At 40.1% G+C, this 14,786-nt stretch overlaps 1 protein-coding gene across 9 annotated transcripts in view; it reads left to right on the forward strand.

The window, feature by feature from the left end:
* RAB3C (RAB3C, member RAS oncogene family) overlaps nucleotides 1-14,786 on the forward strand; it is a 376,080-nt gene that overhangs the window by 332,518 nt on the left and 28,776 nt on the right. For all 9 annotated transcript variants that reach the window (XM_081524311.1, XM_081524309.1, XM_081524312.1 and 6 more), the window contains one exon: nucleotides 14,396-14,520. In XM_081524311.1, coding sequence (XP_081380437.1) covers nucleotides 14,396-14,520 — 125 coding nt within the window. The remainder of the gene's footprint in view (nucleotides 1-14,395; nucleotides 14,521-14,786) is intronic.

Raw genomic sequence — 14,786 nt, forward strand, 5'->3', positions numbered from 1 at the left:
TCCTCCTAGAAAGCTCACAGCCACACACTTGGCACTCACTTTCAAATTTCAATTCAGTTTGGGGCAAATATGAATTGGAGAGTTTTCTATGGTGTCTGGGATCCTTATGTTGTTCATCTCTATCACTAATTTTGAAAACTGCTAAGATTCAAGGGTCATATATTGGATAGGCCAAAAAGTTTGTTCTGGTTTTTCTATACACTGTTACTCAAAAACTCGAATGAACTTTTTGGTCAACTCAGTATTTCTAACATTTAAATTTGTGTTTCTTCTAAGCTTTTTTTTCTGATAAAAATATCTTCCCAAACTAGAAACTTTTCTTCCTTTTATCAAGGTTCTGCCTCTAAGGACACTTCAGGCACAAATTCTTCAGTGATATTTTGAAGTCAGAAGTACCTCTTGCAGGGAGCGACATAGTTCCCAAGGGTTATCCTTCTTTTCTTATCTGAAAAGAAACAATTTGGGGTTCAAGTTAAATAGTTTCAAACTCAACCAAAATCACTCCACCCAGTGGAATTTAATATTCCCTTTCTTTCATATACCATGTTCCAGTGACTCTGAGTTATTAATATTCCCTAGGCACATCACATGGGGCTTCCATGTGGCGCTAGTGGTAAAGAACCCACCTGCCAATGCAGAGACTTAAGAGATGAGGGTTCAATCCCTGGGTTGGGAAGGTCCCCTGGAGATGGGCATGGCAACCCACTCTGTTCTTGCCTGGAGAATCCCATGGACAGAGGAATCTGGCAGGCTACAGTCCATGGGGTCGCAAAGAGTCAGATACGACAGAAGTGACTTAGCACAGCACAGCAACACACCACATACTTTCATTTTGCTGGACTTTTGTCCTTACTATTCTTTATGCCAGAATGCCTTTTGCTAGAGAATTTGGCAACATTATCTTCTCATAGAAAAGCAAGTGCATGAAGGATAGAGGGGAGTCATGACCACTAAATATGGTACCTGGAATTGCAGATATTTGCTCTTGCAGATAGAATTTTTATGAACCTGACTGCTGGGATGCTGAGTCCAGAAAGCGGAAGAATTAATGATATTGCTACTACTAAAGGAAACTTTATTACCCTCTATGGTTATGGTTAGCATATGGCTATGATATTTTTAAACATCTTCATAGTCCAAATAAAAGCAGACAACAAGTGTGAACAAATAGAGAGTCCATCAGATAGCAGAAACGGAGAAGGCAATGGCACCCCATCCAGTACTCTTGCCTGGAAAATCCCATGGATGGAGGAGCCTGGTAGGCTGCAGTCCATCGGGTCGCTAAGAGTCGGACACGACTGAGCGATTTCATTTTCACTTTTCACTTTCATGCCTTGGAGAAGGAAATGGCAACCCACTCCAGTGTTCTTGCCTGGAGAATCCCAGGGACAGAGGAGCCTGGTGGGCTGCCGTCTTTGGGGTCGCATAGAGTCGGACACGACTGAAGCAACTTAGCAGCAGCAGCAGCAGCAGCAGCATATAGCAGAAAATAATTCAGTGAGCAACATGCTTTTTAAAACACTAGGTTTAAGTCTGAATCAAATACAAATTAAATGTGAGTAGAAACTCTTCAAAGTAATTTCATTATTCATTTCACTGTAAATTGCTTAATTGCATTACAAGTCAAATTAAAACTCAAAAAGAACTTTCCGGCCACTTACTTTGCCACCTATCAGCATAAAATTTGCCTCATGGGTTTACTTATCAGATCAGCCTAAAATAATGAGGAGAGAGGAGAGGAATACTTCAGTTAACTGATTGAAAGTGTTAGCTTTCTTTCCTGAGACAAAGATCCAGTTTTCTGATCATTAATTTCACCTTTCAGCTTGTTTTTTTTTCCTCCTTTGGAGTCAGGCAAGAATATTTTTTCTTTCAGTAGCTTTCCTCTGTGCACTGGGATGTCAAATTCTCAAGATATGCCATATCATGTTTTTTTATTTTACATTTTTTTCCTCAGAAGCCAGCCAAAGTTATTCCAAATAGCTCAGTGAACACTAGGGCTTTAGAATTTTGACTAAATTTTTTTTTTTTTTTTTTTTACATATATGTAGCCTGTATTTCCCTACATTTACTATTATTTCTTCTTACAGATAATTTTATTTTTCTCTTCTTTTTTATTTTACTGGATCAAGGCCACTGCATAGTAACTAAAACCTAGCATGTAGCCTTCAGGATTCTCACAACTGACAGCATATATCCATTAAGCCCAATTTGATCTTTCAAGAGTTGATCAATTACAATGGGAGAACCTCGTTTATACTTTATTATTTACTGTTCTTCCTTTCCAAAGTGTGTGTGGAAGGAAGCCTCCACAATAGCTGGAGAAATAAAGTAGCCTAGACTTTTGAGCTACAAAGTAGTTTCCTGTTTTGTTTCCTGAATGAAAAACTATTAAATATTAACATAGTGTGTCAGTGAGGATCCAGCCCAGAAAACAGATGTTGGCCAGGTCATTCAATAGGGAAAATCTAATCCCAGGTAACCAGGGGCAATGAGGCTATGCAGAGATTGTCAACCACTGGGTTTTGAGGGGGTGTTTCTAAAGCCCACGAACGGGGGGCACCACCTACCAAGAGCTAGAACTCTCCATAGAGCTACCACCTCTTTCAATAAGGCTGTTCAAAGAGAAGATGCGGGAGCCTGAGCTCTGCCCTCTCCCTCCAGTCTCCTGTCCACATCTCTCACTGGAAACTCAAGGGTCTCACGGGGGCAACATGCAGAACACAGCATGGGAAGAACGAGAAACAGAGCAGAGAACAAACAGGCAAATGACTGACGCATCTGGAAAGTTTGCTGCTGTTTAGTCAGTAAGTTATATCTGACTCTTTGTGACCCTGTGGACTGTAGCCCACCAGGCTCCTCTGTCCATAAAATGTACTGGACAAGAAAAATAAAGTGCTTCTGTTGGTACAAAAGTCCTCTTTTTTGTACTTCTTCTCTGTGTGTATTAATTTGTTGTTTGGTTGGCATTTGAGATGTGATGATTACTGCCTAATAAGTTCTTCTCCAGAAGTCTGGTGATACTGGGCAATTTCCTCTAAAGCAAGAGTAGAGGGCAGATGTCTAGTTCAAGAACACAGGCTAATATGCATGTGCTGTATCTTCTTTTAGTTGAGGTACTGCTCTTACACATCAGCTGTAGCTTGTCCTTCTCACTTGCCTGGATGGTTTACTTCTAGAATTTGCCCCCATGAAACTAATGCCTCCAAGGTCTGTGGTGTGGACATGGATTATTCTAATCCTACAAAGGCACAATGAGACCAGGGACTGCATCTGAGCTGAGCACAGGTTCTATGAACTATACCACTTGAATGTTCTTTATGCCAGAATGCCTTCTGCTAGAGAAGGGCTGTGATTCGTAGGCACAGCCTGCAGCTGGACTCTGCCTTGTTTGAAGTGGCATCAGAAAGACTGAACAGCAATTATTCCCTGCAGCCCAGGGCAGCTGATGACTGCAGGGCTTGGCCTTTTCATATTTTCTGGTTTCCCAAGGCCAGAGTTCTCACCAATGGTAAAACCTCTTTGCTCTGGTTCATCTGAAAAACACTGTCATTTCAAAGGTGAGAAAGAAAAACAGAGGTGATTTTATAGTGATTTTTATGGCAAACAATAGAACAATGCTTCAGAAATGTTGAATGGGAGAGAGTAAAAGGCAGATGGGTTCAAGAGAGTAGACAGTTCCTGGCTTTCTGTTTTACAAAAACCCAAAGCCTAGGGAGGGCTTCCCCGATGGCTCAGTGGGTAAAGAATCTGCCTGCAGTGCAGAAGACACAGGAGACATCGGTTCGATCCCTGGGTTGGGAAGATCCCCTGGAGGAGAAAAAAGGCAACCCACTCCAGTATTCTTGTCTGGAGAATCCCAGGGACAGAGGAGCCTCACAGGCTACAGTCCATGGGGTCACAAAGAGTCAGACACAACTGAGCAGGAGCAGGGAAGGCCTCAGGAGGGGAACAAAACCCCCAGTTAAGTCCATTCCTTGGCCTTGTGGCTGATCTTTCTTTGTTCAGTTCTATCATTTTCTTTTCCTCCTCACTGCCTTTCCCTCTCCCCAGGACAGGAAGCTCTCTGGGATGGCCCTTCCCCACACCCACCGCCATCTCTCATGGACAGTAGGGTAGTCTGAACTGAACTCACATGAGTGAACCGCTTGATGTCAGGTCCAAGGGCCAATCCTCAGATCACCCTCCCCTCACTGCCCCATGCCTCCCCACCACCATTTGCCTACATGGGAACCACCCCCCCCACCCAGCCTTAGCTCCTCGGGCCCCTCTATAAGCCTCCTCCAGCTCTTCATCCCAGAGACCCCAACCCCATTCTAGTACCACGATTCTCTGCTTCAGCCCAGGCATTTCTCTGACATAGAGATTGAATCTTAGGAATACTTGAAGATCCATGATAATCCTTGAAAGGGCCTATGTGCTCACTCTTATCCTGCACCTGCCACACCCCCTCTACTTCCCAGAGGCCCAGCCTCTGCCCGCCCCCCCGCCTCCCCATTCCATCACCTGGCATGCTGCTGGAACAATCACCAGAGACTTCCCACTGGAAGGGCCCCCACTTACGCTGCCCATTTGATCATTAACTTTTCAAACCAGACTTTTCTCTCTAGTGAATGTAGCAGCCTGAGGACACGTCCTACCTCTTTCTCTCCCTCACTGCAGTGCTGCCCAATGTGTGGTCAGAAAACCCACAGGATCAGCGCCACCTGAGTGCTTGTTAGAAATGCAGCATCTCAGGTCCTGCCTCAGCCCTTCTAAATCAGAATATCTGGGGGTAGAACTCAGAAGGTGGTTGCAAACCTTCCAAGTGCTTCTGATGCCTGCTAAGGTTCAAAAAGCGACACCCTGTGTTGTGGACACTAGCGTCTTGTGTACGGTAGTTGTTGAGTAAACACCTGTAACTGGAGAATATTTGCAAGATCACAGTGTGGGGTCACACCACAGCTTCCTGAGAGCAGAGCCCAGGTCTTTCTTTATTGCTGTGTCCTCAGCATCTCAAGTAATGCCTGACAGTGTCTCCCATTTTAACCTTTTAAAAGGTTACAGAACAGCAAAGAAAATTACAGTGAGGCTTGTTTAGAGACTGAGTTTGAGATAACACATCACTGCCATGTAGATAGTAAATACTTTTTTGCTGGTGATAATACCTTCCATTGATATAGCACTCTGTGGTTTTCAAGACTCCTTCAGGACATTTTCTCATTGGTCTTCTTGAAAATCTAGTAGGCTTTGTTCTGCCCTCTCAGCAGAGATTCTGGAAAGCTGAGAGATTAGTTCTTGATTCTCTGAATTAAGTACAAAAAGAGAGCCCAGGACTTTGAGCTCCTACTCCAGTGGAAAAGGTTTGCTGTTCAATTATGTTACATTAGCTGAGGGTTTTGGTAACTTAGCCTCAATAGGTGTTCATTTTACAATTTCTTCATCTGCAAAATGAGAAAAAAAATATACTATCTGCCTTGCAGTGTTGTAAGTATTAAATAATAAATGTGAAACATTTAGCATACCACCTGATATGGTTATATTAATGAATTGTTTTATGTTTAAATATTATTTGTATTATTTATTTTTTATTATACCACCAGAGTGACCAGTACTTCACTTGTGGGATAGCAAGGGCCAGGGTCTTCCCCATCTCAGAGGTGTTACTTGCTAACTTAAGGCAACATTTAAGGCAATTAGTCTGACTTACACAACTGGGAATGTTTCTCACTGCTGATGGCCCTCCCTTGGGTCTCCTGCTGATTCCTGTGGTCACTAAACCTAATAACCCATCAGGATGCTTGAGTGTCTACTGCAGTCACCATGGTGATTCCCATTCTCAAGTACAGGTTGCTAATCATTCCAAACACATGCCTTCCTTCCATCAGTTGATAAGTTGTCGTGGTTAACCTTTTATTTGTTTAATATATTCCTCTATTCTGTGATTTCATTTATCTCACAATTATTAAGCATAGAGAACCTGTAAGGGATGTTTTGCCAAGTCTTATACTTCTCCATATTCTTCTACTGTTTCATACAAATGTTATTGTTTTTATATGTACCAGGAAAAAGGTTGGAATGCACTTTGGGGAATGTGTATGTGTTTGTTGTGTGTGAAACTTAATTTTTTAATTATAGTTGATTTACAATGTTGTTAGTTTCAAGTGTACAGGGAAGTGATTCAGTTATACATATATTCATTCTTTCTCAGACTTTTCCTTCATATACGTTATCACAGAAGATTGAGTTGAGTTCGCTCAACAGTAGGTCCTCGTTGGTCATCTATTTTATATATAGTAGCATGTGTATGTTAATACCAAATTCCTGATTCATCCCTCACCCCCACAATTTGCCTTTGGCACCCATAGTTTGCTTTCTATATCTGTCTATTTCTGTTTTGAAATAAGTTCATTTGTATCATTTAAAAAAAAATTATAGTCCATATACAAATGGTAACATATGATATACTCCTTTGAAGTATTTTGGTTCCTTGGGAGACATATTATTTCTTCTTTTTAAAAGCAATCAAGTGTTTAGCCTATGACCCTCTTCCTAATCAGTAGAATGCAGTCACTCCTTCTCCCTGTGGAAGTGGACAGCATGTTGTAGAAGAGGAGGCATGGAGAGTCTTGGCATGCAGACTCTCATCAGCCCCCTCGTAACGGCATCAAATCCATTAGGATGTCACTCCACATCTCAAGTCTCAGCCTTTTCATCTTCCAAATGATGGAGCTGGACTAAGGCCCTCCAAGGCAACCACTCCATGGTGTTGAAGTGCCAAGTTACTCCCTGAGCATCCTCATCCTGACTCTCAGTGCTAGAGCAGAAAGGAAACCATGACTTCTGCATGCTAGAATGAACAGCTATCACACAGATGACTGTGAAGGGGCCAATACTTGCTTTCCCTTCTACAATCAGGACGGCACAGACCGTGGAAGAACTCTGCCAGCACTGAGTCCTGGAAGGGATGGGGGGCAGGGGGCAGTGGCATCACATAGAGTGGTGATTCTCCTCCTGTGCTGTTTTTATTCTATGCTGGTATTCTGAACTTACTGGATTTCTTAGGCATTTTTGCCACATTCGGTCTATCATTCATTCATTCATTTGACCATGAATTTACAGTTACTGTCTGAGACCTTTCTATGTGCCACACATTTTCCTGAATGCTCAGTGGTGAACAGAACAGTCAGGGGCCCTGCCCGTTGTGGTCTAGGAGGGATACAGACAAGAAGGTCCTAGTGAGTGAGAAACATGATGTGGGGTCCCCATGTGACGGGTGCCTAATCCAGGGGAGGATGTGTGCTGCGACAAGATGGAAGAGGATGACAGAGCCTGACACAGAGGCTGTAAATGTGTTTTAGACAGTGGCACATGTGATAGCAACCAGTGGATTTCTTGCAAAAATAAGGAAGCTTAAATTCTATGGTATGCCAGTAAACAGATTCTTTGAAACAAATAAAAACAAAAAATAAAAACTTGTGATTTAATTCACCAGTTTCCATGGTATAAATGCACCAATCATAGACACTGTCAGAGGTAAGGTTTAGCAACAAACCCACAAAAGTTCTTGATATTTGATAATCGGCACTTTCAAGCCAGTACTGCCAACTCCAGAAGCTGCCGGAAGCTTTGGCCCCTTACCTGGACAAGCCCCTTCCAAGTGTCTTTAGTTGAGGTTCCTCCAGAAGCAGGCTCGGAGAGGGGAATTTGTAGACAAGTAGTTTTTCACTCAGAAAGTGTAAGAAACAGTACTTTCTTAGTGGGAAAGTGAGCTGGGGATGGGAAGGCCACCAGTAAATGGTGTTTCTGCCATTATGCTTGAAAATCTGGGAATTGGTGTGGCAGCAGCCTCAGGAGCAAGGGACGGGCAGTAGTTAGAACCAGCTCCTGTCTGTCACGGGCTGAGGTCTATTCCTGGGGTGTGCTCCTTCTCTGTTGCATTTGACTTTCCCTGATGGGCAGAGTGGTCTTCCCTTGCTTCAGAGAAGATTTTAAAGCAAAGAGCTGCAGACACTGGCAGTTGGAAGTGAGCTAGCAAGCAAAGAAGTGGCAAGGCCTGGGGGATGTGGGCAGAGCACCAACAGCATCTGCTACAGATTGCCCTGTACCTAAATCTATAATTCTTGCTTTTTCTTTTCCATTATGGCTTACACATATTCACAGAATATTGAATATAGTTCCATGTGCTACACAGTAGGACCTGTTGTCTATCCATTCTACATGTAATAGTTTGTACCTGCTAATCCCAAACTCCTAGTCCTTCCCTCCCCACCTCACTCCCCCTTGGCAACCATAAGTCTGTTCTTTATATCTGTGAGTCTGTTTCTATTTCATAAATAATTTCATTTGTGTAACACTTTAGATTCTACATATAAATGATATCATAAGGTATTAGTCTTTCTGGCTTACTTCTCTTAGTATGATAATCTCTAGAGGTCCATCCATGTTGCCACAAATGGCATTATTTTGTTCTTTTTATGGCTGAGTAGTATTTCATTGTATATATGTACCACACCCATTCATCTGACAATGGACATTTAGGTATTTCCGTGTCTTGGCTATTGTAAATAGTGCTGCCATGAACATAATGATGCATGTATTTTTTTTGAGTTACAGTTTTGTCTGGGTATTGCTGGATCATATGGCAAGTCTATTTTTAGTTTTTTGAGGAATATCCATACTATTCTCTATAGTGGCTGTATCAATTTACATTCCCACCAACAGTGTGAACAGTTTTCCTTTTCTCCACACCGTCTCCAGCATTTGCTATTTACAGACTTTTTAAAGATGCTCATTCTGACCGTCTGTATTTCTAATTTTCATTTTTCCCCCTTAAATTGGACCCTCACATTTTTATTAGTTTTAGGCCTTGCAAAACCTAGAGCCATCCATAGTGATAGCTCCTACTTGTTGGAAACTGTATGTAGCATGTTTGAAAAATTCAAAGAAATTAATAAGGCTGTATCAAAGTTGGGAGGAGGGTGGGGAGCAAAAGATGGAGTTGGAAAGGAATGATGGGCTCTTCTAGGTTTGGCTGAAATATGCTGATCTCTGTGGAACTCAGCTGGGCTGCTCCTGGCTTCTCCCTCCTGTGACAGGCTGGCAGAGCAGCCCCCTTCCTGGGATGGGTTCCTGCCACAATTAAGAACAAGAATACAAGAGGGCTGATGAAACTCACAAGGCCTCTGTGCCTCTTGCTAACCCGTGGCTCACATCAAATCTCTTCATATTCCATTGACCAAAGCAATGTGCTTGGCCCAGTCCAAAACCAGGGAGGTCCAGGGAAATAGAACCCATCTCCAGGGAAGGAGGTCATGACTCAGTGAGTTCAGCACTACAATCTACTCTAGGATTTTCACCAAGATGTTAGTGGTGGTTATCTGGGGTTAGTGAGATTTCTGATAATTTTTATTTTTGCTTTAGCTTTTTCTCGTATTAGAATATTTAATGAGAATATAGCAATCTTATCAAAAACTATAAACCCATTTCTTTAATAAAAATATTAATATTGGAGAAAATTTATTTGAAGGTGCTTTTTTAGCATTTACTTTTATAACTCCTTAAAGGAGTTAATGTACATATGCAAAGCCTGTCTTAACTTCTTAAACTACCTCTTAACTTTTACAGCATATATAAATCATTAAGTTTTAGTATGTTCCTGTTTTTGTTTCCTTACTGCCACTCATTCACTTTAAAATTTATTTTGTATATACCTTGTGTTGCTGTATGTACCTCTGTAAACCACCTGCAAACACTTTGGGTGTTAGATGGGAAGCAAAGAAACAGATTATTTTAAAAACTAAAGCAGGTATGGGAGAGAGAGCCATACAGTCACACACAGAAATCACCTGTAGAGATTATTTTTTAAACGCCTGTGACAACATCCCTAAAGGTTCTGATTTAACTGTTCTAGGTTGAAGTAATTTTTAACAGCTCTCCAAGGTTGAGAATAACTGAATAAATAAGTGTTAAGTTAGTGGGAATGTAACAGAAGGGACAATTCTATGTGATGAGCAGTAGCAGATTGGGAAATTCCATAACAATTTGAAGTCTGCTGAGATGTGGAAGGCTGAGGCTCCCGAATGTTGAGGATAATAAGGGCAATGAATGCTAAGGGGAACTTTGAGCTTCCAGAATGAAGGACAGGCTGCTGTTAAGATCCAGCTGAGACTGACTGTGAGGAAAGAGCTGAACATGTTCTCTCTGATACTGCATTTTCACCAGGTATATCCCAGATCAGACCGTATTCGATAACTGCTTCTTGGATTACTGAGGCACATTCTGTGGACTGTTTTTCAGAACATTATGACTAATAAGAGTCTCTTCTTTATGAAAACAGATTGAACTCATAGGAAATTATATACTCAGAACAAAAGAGAAGAAATAGAGATATTACAGGAATTGGGTTTCTTTGTTTATAGCTCTCCTAAATTATTTTATTCTGTGCAGTGTTCAGTCATTTATGTGTAAAATATGAAAATGTCATCTCCCTCTGCCTGATAATATAAAACAAAAGAAAAAAAACAAAATCCTCTTTCTCTACATATATATTTATAGAGAAAACATATAAAAATAAGAAAATAGAGAGAGAGGGGTTATTGTTTTATTTTTTTGTTTTTAACTAAAAGACAAATAACAGGTTTTTCTTTTTTTTTAGTAACCATCATCTGGTTACTGGTAAGGTCTGAGTTAATTGCCATTTGTCGGGTAACCATGGTGACCAGCATATTGCTTTTGAGTCCATTAATCTTGCTGAGATTAATGGTAAACCCCAAAGGATCTTTTGCAGTGATTCAGAAAGAAATCATCTTTTCACATGTATGTTATTTGGTGACAGCACTTTCTTTAAAAATGTCTCTCTAACAGACAAGGAAATAAGACAGTCTCTAATGAGGTGATAGAAACCCATTCCCAAATAAGAAATTTTATAAAATACAGTAAATGACTGAGAAAGTAGATACACAGAAATGTCACATGAAAGAAGAATTTACTAAATAGACATGTGTCATGCTCCTAATAGACATACCAAAAAAGACCGCTTACTCCCAGTTAGAAATGTATCTATCTAGGACCTCAGCCTCAAGATACGAACTGGAGACAAGATTTGAAACAAGGAAAGACAAGACAACTTTTCTTCAACTAAGAAAAGTCAAATTATTATTTAGATGATAGAAATTACAAGGGATGAGTTGAGCTGGATTTAGAAAGAGAAACAGCTGGCTGCCCAAGCTGGGACTAACAGTGTTTTATAATTGTAAAAAGATGTTTGTGACTTAGAAAGTAGAGCATGATCCTACCTCAAACCACATTTGTCTTACAACAGCCCCAGAGATTAAATGCAAAATGTGGCAGCCTCATTTTATAGATGAAGATGCTGAAGCTAAAGAATGCAGAGTGACTTTCCTATACCCACTTAGTATTAGTGCTTTCTTTTAAATGAACTGAATAAACTGTTAGGATTCTGAGTTGGAAGGCATGGGGACTGGATTACCATCCCCACATTCTTCTGACCTTAATTCATATTAAACTCTAGATGAAATACAGCTCTGGGGCTTTCTCAGCTCATGCGGTTTATATTTTCTCATCTCCAAGTTTTCCTGAGCTAAAGGAATGATAGAAGCTCTTATTTCAACCTAGGTCTTCATGTATAAAAGAAATACCAAGAAAACAATAGTATTTTACAGAATCTAAGATGCAGAACTATTCATATTTTAACATATCTGAAATTGGGGTGTGTCTTGTAATTAATGGCTTATTGTAATTGCTGATGCTATATGAAAAATAGATTCCACTGCCTACACATGTGCTAACTTGGTCATAGTTGTGTATATTGTCAACTGAGTGGTAGAATTATTAGGATGTGGGTATAAAGTTATTGTGTATGCAAGAAGGGGTATCGGTTTTATACTAGGGATGTGAATACTCATTTTGGAGTAATGACTGTCATTTCATATTTTCCTGTAAAGCAACAACCTAGTGCTCTACAGGTCTTAAGGGAAGATACCCACAAGCAGAAGGGTATGTTGACTTTTCTCATTGAGACAGTCACGGGATGGTCATCTCTCATGTAAAAAGTATCATGAACAAAGCAACTGAAGATAGAAAAATTTACTAAATCCCTCAGAATACATGAAAAACTTTTTCAAAGTAACAAGCTGATGTGAGTGACAAGTTTGTCTAGCAAGGCCATTATTAAAGCATTGTATCATAGTTTCATTGGCTGCTTCTTTTTGTTCTGGGCCATTCATTAAATAATTTTTATCTTATAATCCATGCTGCTTAGATTCTATGATATGTGGTAGTTTATGAATCAGTCAGTATGGTTCTGACCCCCGGTAGCTGGTGACTGGACTTTGCCTAAAGCTACCCTGTGGGCTGGATGAAGCACAAGCTGGAAGGAATTCAGCAAGCCATGCCATTTACACACCAGCCCCAACCCCTTATGCAAGTAGGACATTCTCCTGAGACTGCTCTCCTTAACCTCATTCTGCATATTTTATTTCTAGCTGTGTGCCAAGATAAGAACTTTTCCCATTAACAAAGGGGCTCTCAACCTAGGCCCTTTCTAGGCATAGACCATGCCTTGGCTAACAAGACCTATATGAGCAAAGGGATAATTTTTCTTTTTTTTAATTACCTAAGGAAATGTGATTAGAGTTCCTTTCAAAGAACCTTTGAAATTTCTTTGTACAGTTATGTTACCACTTGAGATTTAAGATGTGTCCAGGTATAAAATATTTTTTACGCCTTAATTTACTCTTACTTCATTTTTCATATACTCCACACTTATATAAGATTGTGAAAAAGTTTAGGTTCTGAACGTCTGCCTTTATTTTCCCAGTTTATAGATACATGCTGAACGTCACTGTTGCTAGAGGAATATATTATTAACTTAGGTGTCAGAAAGGTCCTATCCCTGGATTTTTCTGATAAAATATATTGCACCTTGAGATGCTCACATGGAACCAAAGGTATCTTTCACCAGATATTTTAATCTCATTTGAAAACTTTTACTTGGTTCAGGGAAGCACTCTGAAATCAGACCCTGTCTGCCTCTTAGCTCTCTCCTTTCTTCTTGGAAGGGAGAAGTAGTGATGACATCTTACTGAAAGCTCTCCTGCTGCAGTTTAAAGCTATTGGCTTTCGTTCTCTCTTCAAGTTGAGAACAGTTCACCACTATTTTCTATTTAAAAATCCTGAAGGATTTGACAGTTGCTAGTAAGAACATACAAAGCTTCTCTTTTTAACACTTTACAAATCCCTTCATTAAACTTTCAACATTTTTTTAGGTTTTCGATCTCTCTCTTGACCACCCACTGGGTGATATGTCTTTCCCACCTATCTTGAATTGTTATCAAATAAGAACATGGCCAATAAAAAGGGAGGATTAAAGAACATGGCTTCCTTTCAGCTTCTTTTCTGAAATGACAGCAAATACACTAGAACTTAACTTCTCAAACTTTTAATGAGTAGTACTGATGTGTGTTTAAGAACTACGCTGCCTGGGTTTGATTTCCAGATTTAACACTTTACTAGCTGAGTTGTCTTGAACAAACTTTTTACCCTCTCTATGCGTCATTTTCCTTGACTATAAAATGGAGATCATAATGATATCTCCATTGAGTTACTCTAAGGATTAAGTTAGCATACATAAAGAGTTTAAAACAGTACCTGTAAATATTAACTATTATAGTTATCATCTAACTATTGAAATCAAAAGTTGGTTATGAGTTTTATGATCCATACTGGAAGCTTACTCTGACTTCTAGCTATCCTGTTTATGGTAACTTAAAACACCAGCTCACTGTATTGCAATTGTAATATTAACAAACCTGGCATTTTTCTCTGAAAAATGTAAGGCAAGAGAATATTAATTCTTATAATCTGTTTTTTTAATATTGTAATCACCCCCATGTTTCCTAACCCAATTGTCTTAGCTCTTTAAGTTGTGATTATAACATGGTAAAATGAGGTTTTCCTGTGATGGACTGTAAATAGTGACCAGCCATCTCAGGTTTCTTGGAACTAAGGGGTTTCTTGGGACAAAGGACTTTTACTGCTAAAACTGGGAACATCTTGGGCAAACTGGAACGGTTGGCCACTCATTCCAGTTATAAAAGTACTGTAGAATGTGGAGTAGAAGAGAAGGAAGAAGCAGTAGTAACATTAATCTCATCAAATACAGAAGAATTCTAAATACAACACCACAGTTCTCCTGATTTTTGACTCATGTGATCCCCAATGAGTATCTGAAGGGTAGACTTGCACTCAACTAATTAATTCTAAATGTCAGGCATTTGGGCTTCATTTTTTGCTGTTACCATCATCTGTCTGTGGGATATATTTCTTCTCCTTCATTTTATGCTGTTGCACTCTCCTCTGATCAGTTTTTTGCCTTTTTTTTTTTGCTTTTTAGGTCGACTCAAATCAAAACATACTCATGGGATAACGCCCAGGTTATCCTGGTTGGGAACAAATGTGACATGGAAGATGAGCGAGTCATCTCAGCCGAGAGGGGCCAACATTTAGGAGAACAGCTTGGTAAGAGACAAACTGTCAAACTAACAAGAAAAAGAACATGTTAATTACTTGTAACACAGAACAGAGTCCCAGCTAATTGCTAAGATGAATTAAATGAAAAGACTCAACCCGACAGTGGAAGCCAACACATTATCCGTTAGCAGTACATGGATTTTCTCCCACTATCTGTGGCGTCCTTAGAATACAAGCACAATTACAGAAGCAAAATAGCCAGCATTTGGATCTAGAACACGGTGTTCCAATTCACATTGCATGAAACAGACGGG

This window comes from Giraffa tippelskirchi, chromosome 8 (genome assembly GCF_054371585.1).
Source record: "Giraffa tippelskirchi isolate mGirTip1 chromosome 8, T2T-mGirTip1v1.2.pri, whole genome shotgun sequence".
Lineage (NCBI taxonomy): Eukaryota > Metazoa > Chordata > Mammalia > Artiodactyla > Giraffidae > Giraffa > Giraffa tippelskirchi.